Source organism: Mangifera indica, chromosome 7 (genome assembly GCF_011075055.1).
Source record: "Mangifera indica cultivar Alphonso chromosome 7, CATAS_Mindica_2.1, whole genome shotgun sequence".
NCBI classification, from domain to species: Eukaryota; Viridiplantae; Streptophyta; class Magnoliopsida; order Sapindales; family Anacardiaceae; genus Mangifera; species Mangifera indica.
This window is the reverse complement of record NC_058143.1, coordinates 10,224,926-10,234,961: the sequence shown is the minus strand read 5'-3', so window position 1 is coordinate 10,234,961 and position 10,036 is coordinate 10,224,926. Positions and strand designations below refer to the sequence as shown.

The window sequence follows — 10,036 nt, the reverse complement described above, 5'->3', positions numbered from 1 at the left end:
GTAACTCTTGCCAAGCTTTCTTTTTATTCATTGAGAGACCAAGTGCACTCAACTTGTATTTATAGCCTTATAAAGCCATTCAATACCTTTATCTCTTTGTAATCAAACATCTTGGGCGCAATCCCATATCAACTAATGTAGTGGGTTCAATCCCATATATACTACGTGTAAAAAGTTTTTAAGAGATAGTGAAACTCCAATGCGGTTTGCTTAAAAAAGTGGATGTATGAAGTTTGCAAGAGAAAACTCCAAACCACTCTAAAAATGAGTTTTACTAAATCTCAACTCTTTAATTCTTGTTGATTGTTTATTGATCTGCTTAAGCTGTATGCATTGATTACTCTATTATTATTATTATTTATTGTTGTAGAGCTTTGTATATTTGTACTCTGATATTTATTATTACTCTGCTATTTATTGTTGCCCTACATAATTTTAATTGCTGAGAAAAAATTTTTTTGGAACTATTCACCCCCCTTTAAGTTCATACTAGCTATTACAAAAGTGTTTAACAATGATTTTACTTCTAACAGTAATAGCAAAATTAACAAATAAATAAATGTTTGAATTTTTTAAAGTTATTATATGAAAACTTAAGAAAATAGTAAACTTTGGGTGGAAAAAAGTGTTTTGGCCAGTAGAAAAAGGTATTCTAGTTGGTAGAGATTAGTTGTAGTTTCCAACACAAATACTGCTCAGATTATTAATTTTTGTAATCCCAAAATGACATATTCTCATTCTTTAAATTTTAAAAAAACCAAATTTTCACTCATTATTCACTTTCATTAATAAATTTTGTTTGGTTTTCTTAAAATTGTATATTTTACCATTTTATTAAAATTATGAAACTACCAATAACATTTAAATATAAATATCAAATTAATAGTAAAGTCTTACTGCATATAATTTATTACTTAGATCCCTAAAAAAAAATTAAAATTCTTATTACTTTTTTAAATTTAAAAATTTATTACTTAGTCTCAAACACGTCATCTTCGTCTCTCAAACAAAAACAATTTCATCTTCATCTCGATCAAAGACAACCAGAGAGGAAAGAGAGATGATCGTAGGGAGAGATAAGACATGAGGGAGGACTGCCAGAGATGACAAATTGACACTGGAGAGAAGAGAAACAAACCTTGGGTAGGATTGTCAGTTTTCAAATTTTGGGTTGGGAAAATTGTAAGTTTTTTAAACCTGGAGAGGAAAATGTGATAAAACTTTAAATTTTTTAGTAAATTATGGTTTTAGCCCTAACCCTAATTGAGATTTTTAACAGAAATTTAGTTATAAATAGGTGGATGTTTAGGTTTTTGAAATTAGATAGTCAAAGTTTGAGATTTCACTATACCTAGGCTGGAAATTAATCTTTGGGCCTTCAATAAATAATCCCTTCTCTACCTTGAACTTCATTTCTGTTACGTGGCCAAGAATTCAGCACCCTTATTCTACAGTTATGACCCTTTTCAATTTCTGTTATGTTATTGCTTTCTGTTGCAGCCATGATCTATGGCCATTTTCAGCATTTTCCCAGTTTCGTAGGAGACATGTTATTTAGTTATTTTCAGCTTTCCCACAAACTATATAAAAAGGCGATATTAATGAAAAACAATAGACTAATCTTTCCACCAAAATATACTCTATAATTATTGAATTGTAACCTCCTTGAGAGCTTTTTCACGTCAGCAACCATTCTGTGACGAGGCAGAGGCCGAGTGAGAGCTCGCCTGAACCGAGCACCTAACAACATGGTATCAGAGCAAGGATCCGACAATGGCGCTGCCCACCGTAATCCATCGAAACAGCCAATGGAGGAAACCCTTCAAGCAACCCAACAACAAATGATGCAAATGCAGCGTGAGATGCATGAGATGTTTATTCAATTGCAAACACAAATGGATGGGTTGAGTTCAAGAAGAATTGAAATTGGGACATCACAACAACATTCCAATTTTCAGCAAGCATAAGGAACGATCATACCACGGGTAGTTCGTTTGGATTTTCCACGATATGATGGCACTAAAGACCCCATCACTTGGATCGATCGGGCGGAGCAATTCTTTGCATTCCACAAGACTCCTCTAAATGCGAAAGTTCCATTAGTCGCATATCACTTAGAAGGAGGAGTACATCTCTGGTTTCAATCTTTCAGAGGAATTCGAGTATGGGTTACCTCGGAGGAGTTCAAGCAAGCGATAAATGAGTATTACGGACCAACACTTCTGGATGATTTCTACGGAGAGCTCACCAAGCTCACACAGATGGGGTTAGTTCGCAAATACCACACTCAATTTGATCGGCTTCTTGTAAGAGCTGGTTCGCTAATAGAACAACAACAGATCAGCTGCTTTGTCAGTGGCCTCTGGGAGACCATCCGAGCTGATGTGCGGGCTGCAAATCCACAAACTCTCTCACACGCTGCTGGTCTTACACGCCTCTATGAATCCAAATACCAGAATAAAAAAAAACCCACAAACATAGAATCCAAACACATTACCTACAACCAAACCACCCAAAACCTCTAAAAACAAAAACAAATGTCAAGTCAGATACAACACGTTACCAACCCACCAATCAAGCGACTTTCCGCTGAGGAGATCCAGGACTGTCGACGTTGAAATCTATACTACAATTGTGATGAAACCTACACCCCAGGGTACCGTTGTAAACGACTATTTCTCATCGATTACGAACTAGAGGACAAGGAAGATATTGACATGGGGGAGGAATCTGAAACCAAACTAGAGGTAGCCGAAATCTCCCTTCATGCCATCACTGGGACTACTGCACCACAAATCATGTGGGTTCCAGCCAAGGTTAAAGGGCGTTCGTTGGTGGTTCTATTGGACACTGGAAGCTCCCACAATTTCCTCAATCGAGCATGAGTGACACGACTTAGGCTAAAAACAGATGAAGGGGCACGACTGAGTGTGATGGTAGCTAACAATGAGAAACTTCCTTGCATGGGTCACCTCCCAAATACCCCAATCGAAATCCAAGGGAATTCATTCCAGGTGGAATTTTTCATGATCGCCTTGGAGGGGTGCGATGTCGTGCTTAGAGCACAGTGGCTGACAACTCTTGGACTAATTATCTGGGATTTCACAAGGATGATAGTGGAATTTCAGTAGCAAGGGCGAGCAGTGATTCTCACAGGTGAATGAACCCCGACAGCTCGGGTGATCGACCGATACCATATGGAGAAGGAACTTCGGGCCAGTGGGGGGCGTGGGACCTTGATGCAGCTGATTGCAGGACAAAAAGATGGAGATGAAGAGGAAACAAAGAAAGGGACACTATTGATCTCTGGAACCAAGTGCCAGCACTCAGGTTTGACCCAGATTTTTTAGCAATATTATCAAATTTTTCAGAAGCCCAAAGGCCTTCCCCCAAATCGGACTCACAATCATCAAATCAATTTAAAGCCAGGAAGTGGTCCTATCTCTGTGAGGCCCTACAAGTACCCATATTGCCAAAAGAAAGAAATAGAAAAGTTGGTGGAAGAAATGTTGGAAAGTGGGATAATCAGACCTAGCACCAGTCCATACTCATCCCCGGTACTACTGGTCAAAAAGAAGGATGGGTCCTAGCGATTTTGTGTGGATTATAGAGCCCTCAATTTGGCTACTATTAAGGATAAGTTTCCCATACCGGTGATTGACGAACTATTGGATGAACTATATGGAGCCAAATATTTTTCCAAGTTAGACTTACGAGCTGGGTACCATCAGATACTAATGCATCCTGCAGATGTGGAAAAGACGACATTCCGCACACATGATGGGCACTATGAATTTTTGGTAATGCCTTTTGGACTCTCTAATGCGCCTTCCACTTTTCAGGCATTAATGAATGACATTTTTCGACCCTATTTGCGAAAATTTATCCTAGTTTTTTTTATGATCTCTTGATAGATAGCTCTACTTGGGAATCACATTTGCAACATTTGTAAATAGTGTTCTCAATTTTAGCTGACCAACAACTTTATGTCAAAGAGGAAAAATGTTGTTTCGAAACCACGTAAGTACAGTATCTGGGACACATCATCAAGGAAGGAGAAGTAAGAATGGAACCAAGCAAAATTGCGACTATAAAAGACTGGCCCAAGCCGAATTCAGTTACTGCACTATGGGGGTTCTTGGGGCTGACGGGGTACTATCGAAAATTTATCAAGGATTACGGAAAGATCGCAGCACCATTAACTGATATGTTGAAAAAGAATAACTTCCAGTGGTCTTCTAAAGCCGAAAGTGTATTTTTGGAAATCAAAAGGGTGATGACACACGGATCAGTATTGGTTTTACCTGACTTCACTAAAACCTTTATTATTGAATGTGATGCCTCTAATTTTGGTGTAGGTGCAGTGCTTACTCAAGAAAAAAAACCAATAGCCTTCTTTAGCCAAGCTCTAAAAGGGAGGAATGCAACTTTATCCACCTATGATAAAGAAATGTTGGCACTAGTGCTTGCAGTACAGAAATGGCGACCCTACCTTCTAGGAAGGACATTTGTGGTTCGTACCGACCACAAAAGTCTAAAATATTTATGGAGCCAAAGAATCACCACCCCAGCTCAATAAAGGTGGCTTAGTAAACTCATGGGATATGACTTTTCCATTGAATATAAGCAAGGGAAAGAGAACTCGGTAGCAGACGCTCTCTCCAGAAGAGAAGAACCAACACAAATGATGGCAATATCAGTGTTAGTCCCTATCTGGCTAGAAACCATTCAAGAAGAAAACAAAAGCCATGTAGAGATGCAAAGATTGCATAAATTGTTCCAAGAAGGGGAATTGCTTGGACCATGGGCATGCAAGGATGGAATACTTTTTTACAAAGAACGGATTTACTTGCTATCCTCTTCTCCGTTAACAATGGACGTCATTCAAGGTTTCTATTCTGCCACTCACGAAGGGCTCCACAAAACCCTTCAACGCATACGATCTCAATTCTATTGGCAAGGAATGAAGAAACAGGTATTGGAAACCATTAAAACATGTGATATTTGCCAAAGGAATAAGAGAGAACAAGGGGCACCATCCGGGCTTCTCCAACCATTGCCAACACCTACTATTGTATGGACTGAGGTTTCCATGGATTTCATCACCGGCCTTCCAAATTCCAGAGGTAAAACAATAATTATGGTAGTGGTGGATCGATTGTCTAAGATGGCACACTTCATTGCAATGGCAACACCAGTCACTGCAAATAATGTTGCCTAAGCATATTATGAGAATATCCTCAAATTATATGGCGTACCACAGTCCATTGTAAGCGATCGAGACCCCTTATTCACTAGTTCATTCTGGAAAGAATTGTTCTGGCTACAAGGGACAGAGTTTCGTTTCTCTTCATCATATCACCCGCAGACGAACGGACAAACGGAGGTAACAAACCGAACCCTTGAAATGTACTTACGTTGTTTTACAGGAAATCAACCAAAACAATGAACCCGATGGCTACCCTGGGCAGAGTTTTGCTACAATACTAGTTGGCATTCTTCCATTGGGTTTACACCGTTTGAGGTGGTTTATGGTCGACCCCCACCAGTCTTGACTTTCTACGAACTCGGAACAGCCAAAGACGTCGAAGTGGACCAAGAGCTACGACAGAGGGATCAAGTCTTACGCCAGCTACACCAACAACTTACTAAAACCAAAGAAAGGATGAAGGCAACATATGATCAAGGAAGGAAGGAACGCCACTTTGAAGTAGGAGATTGGGTCTACCTTAAACTACAACCGTACCGACAACATTCCTTGACTGGGGATCGACGGCATAAATTATCTGCAAAATACTATGGCCCTTACAAGATCATTGAGCGTATCGGGCCAGTGGCCTACAAATTACTCTTACCTGAAGGGAGTAAAGTTCACCCGGTTGTGCACATTTCATTAATCAAGAAGCAGCTCAAGAATCATGTCCTGGTGGAGTCCTTGCCAGAGATCAGTGACGACGCAAACATGGATCACGTTCCTTAACGGCCTTGCGGACAAGACCCTTTTCAAGGGGGGTGGAATGTTACGTGGCCAAGAATTCAGCACCCTTATTCTGCAGTTATGACCCTTTTCAATTTCTGTTATGTTATTGCTTTCTGTTGCAGCCATGATCTATGGCCATTTTCAGCAGTTTCCCAGTTTCGTAGGAGACGTGTTATTTAGTTATTTTTAGCTTTCCCACAAACTGTATAAAAAGGAGAGATGAATGAAAAACAGTAGACTAATCTTTCCACCAAAATATACTCTATAATTATTGAATTGTAACCTCCTTGAGAGCTTCTTCACATCAGGAACCATTCCGCGACGAGGCAGAGGCCGAGTGAGAGCTCGCCTGAACCGAGCACCTAACAATTTCACACTAATTGTTCTCTTTTTTTCTGCTTCAATTTTATTTTTATTAAATTTATTCAACGTCCACTCATGATTATTCTTCTAACACTGTTTGAGTAATGGATGCTTCCGGCCACCTCGGCTCCTCCCTCGTCCATGCTGCCGTCCACACGCATGGTCAGCTCCCTTGTCGTTTCTTCTTGTTTTATTTATCCTCCCTGCCATTTTATATACCTTTCTTTTGGGACTTATATGAGGTTTTCATACGTCCATTGTAGCATTTTTTTTTTTTTCATCTTTCATCAAGCTTAACGTTCCAGCTTTAGCAAATATACTATGATTTTTTTCTTTTTGTTAAGATTGAAATTTAGGTAGTTTTATATAATTAATTAAATTGCATTTACCTTAATCCTTGTACATATTTCACAAACAATAGAAGTAAATGCTCTATCTATAGAAGTTTTAAAGAATTTATCATTTATTTAAATTAAAAATTTTTGAATTTTTTTTTTAAAGAGATTCAAAATGTTTATTGAATTGTGGGTGGTGGTTAACAGGGAGTTTGAAAAGTTACGAAGAATTAAGCTCCAACAACGATAAATAGAAAGTATTTAAAGCAGACCCCTTTGATTATCAGAGCATAATGGATGGGGAAATTGAAATTTTTAGCACTTTTTTATTCCGTGTATACAAAATTGTCACCTATCCTAAAGCTTTCACAAATATACCACAACAGTACTCACCTTCCCCAAAATACCCCTCTTCCCCAAAATACCCCTCTTCAATCTTCCATGCATAAATTCTCTCTCCTCTTCTCTGCAACTTTTTTTTCTCTTCTTCCTCTTCTTCCAAAGTTATAAAGAAATCACTGTCTCTTCTCCCTCATCTTCAAAAACAAAAACAGGAAGGAAACAACCAAATTCTTCAAATTAAGAATTCTTCAAAGTAAGGATTTTAAAAAAAAAGGGGAAAAAAAAGAGCAATCTACAAGATAAAAAATGACCAACGAAGAAATTACCATGTAAGATGATCATGTAACAGTATTTAACTGGGAAAAGAAAAAAAATTGATATTTAAGGAATTAAGTGAAACAAAAAAACTGGGCATTTAACTTTAAAAAAAAAAAAAAAGGTTGGCGTGAAAGTTGCTGTGTAACGCCAACCCTTAATATATGTATATAATATTAAATAATATTATTATATTAATATAATATATTATATACTATAATATTATAATATATTATAATTTATATAATTAAATTATAATATTTTATAATATAATATTACATATATAATATAAAATATATTATATTATATATATATAATTATTACAGGGGTTGGCGGCATCGCCAACCCCTGGCGTCGCCAGGGGTTGGCGATGCCGCCAACCCCTGGTAATATATATTATATATATAATAATAATATTATATTAAAATATTATATAATATAATAATATATAAAATATTATAATTTATATAATTAATTTTTAATATTATTATAATATTATATAATATATTATATTATATTATATATAATATTATAATATATAAAATATATTATATATTATATATTATATAATTATATATTATTATAATATAATATTATATATATAATATAAAATATATTATATATAATTATATAATTATTACAGGGGTTGGCGATGCCGCCAACCCCTGGTAATATATACTATATATATAATAATAATATTATATTAAAATATTATAATTATATATTAATATAATATTATTATATTATATTAATATAATATTATTATATTATAATTTATATAATTAATTTTTAATATTATTATAATATTTTATAATATAATATTATATAATATATAAAATATATTATATTATATATAATATTATATATTTTATAATTATATATTATTATAATATATTACATATTTTATATAATATAATATATATAAAATATATCATATATAATTATTACCAGGGGTTGGCGGCATCGCCAACCCTTGGCGCCAAGGGTTGGCGATGTCGCCAACCCCTTGTTACATATATTATATATTATATAATATATAATATAATATTATAATATAATTTTATATTTTATAAAATATATGTAAAAGTAAAAGGAGTCTGGGTTGGCGACTGTAGCATTAATGTAGGGTGGGCCCACCCTTTATAAAGCAAAGCATGATTTTTATATATATATAATTATTTAATTCTATATATATATATACAATTATATTATATATTTATATTAATATATGATATATTATATTATATTTTAATTAGAATATTATAATTATATATTATTTATATTATTATAATTATTATTTTATTATAATAGTATATTAATATTAAAATATATTATTATATTTTTTTGCCAGGGTTGGCGGAATCCGCCAACCCATGACTTATATATATATAATTAAATAATTATATATATATAATTATATTATATATTATATAATATTATAATAAATATATCTTATATTATAGATAATATAATATATATAATATATTATATTATCTTATTTATATTATATTTTTAATTAAAAATATTATAATTATATTATTATAATTATATTATATATTAATATATAATATATTTTCTTTAATATATGTATAAGGGTTGGAGTTGCCAACGCCAACCCTTATATGTATATATTATTATTATATTAATATTATAATTATAATATATAATAATAAATAATATTATTATTTAATTTTATATATAATATAATATATATAATAAGTTATTATATATTATATAATCTGAAGAATTCTTATTATTATATAATATTATATAATAATATATATTATTATATTTTTAATTGGAATATTAAATTATATTTTAGTATAATTAAATGATTGATGCTCATGAAGTGACCCATGCAGAGAATCTCTGTAATATGAGGAAGGAATCCCAGCAGCATGAAACTAAAATATTAGTATTAATGGTAGGAGGAAGACATGTGATTGAACAATAAAACCTGTGAGAATCCATTATAAAAGATTCAAAATGGACATAAGGGAGGGAGAGACGAACATTGATAAATTTATTAAGAGAATAAACACCTGCTGCAAAAAATTCATAGCAAAGTCATCCACGTCCAGGTTAGTGTTAACTTAACCCTATATGTTATTTGTTTTCTTCATAAATAGCTGAAAATTAAATAATTATGGTGTTTTCATGTTCATGTAAAATTTAATTTTATTATGATTTCATGTTGTTAGATTGTTTAATGCTATTATTTCATGTTGTTTCTATTGTTTAAAGTTGTTATTATTGTTTAATGTTGTTGTGATAGCTATAAAAAACCAAAATACAGCTGAAAAAAAATTCCAGTTTAATGATGAACAGGTTGGCGGAATCGCCAAGGGTTGGCGAAACGCCAACCCTTGGCGTTTCCGCCAACCTGTTCATCCCCACTTAATTTATTTTATTTTTCCCTGTTTTCGTCTATTGCACGTAATTTCTTTACTTTTTATGCTTGTTTTTTCCTGTCTTCTTTTATTGCTTGATGTGTTGTTTTCCTTGTATTGACAGAGAGTTGGAAAATATATTACAAAATTGCCACCAAATATGCCCCACTGAATTTATTTAATTTTTCCTGTTTTCTTCTATTGTAAGCAATTTCTTTATATAATATGCTTGTTTTTTCCTGTTTTCTTCTATTGCATGATGTGTTGTTTTCCTTGTATTGACAGGGAGTTAGATAATATATTACGAAATT

General features: G+C 33.5%; 1 protein-coding gene across 1 annotated transcript; it reads left to right on the top strand.

The window, feature by feature from the left end:
* The first annotated feature begins 1,748 nt into the window (after positions 1-1,748).
* On the top strand, positions 1,749-2,885 carry LOC123221450. The gene is made up of 3 exons (XM_044644300.1): positions 1,749-1,857; positions 1,990-2,424; positions 2,656-2,885. Exons 1-3 carry the CDS (start codon positions 1,749-1,751, stop codon positions 2,883-2,885), a joined length of 774 nt encoding a protein of 257 aa, XP_044500235.1.
* Positions 2,886-10,036: the final 7,151 nt, after the last annotated feature.

Coding starts and splice junctions, on each gene's coding strand:
- LOC123221450 (XM_044644300.1), top strand. CDS start 1,749: ATGGTATCAGAGCAAGGATCCGACAATGGCGCTGCCCACCGTAATCCA. Junction 1,858..1,989: donor ACAAATGATGCAAATGCAGC/GTGAGATGCATG, acceptor TACCACGGGTAG/TTCGTTTGGATTTTCCACGA. Junction 2,425..2,655: donor AACTCTCTCACACGCTGCTG/GTCTTACACGCC, acceptor CCTACACCCCAG/GGTACCGTTGTAAACGACTA.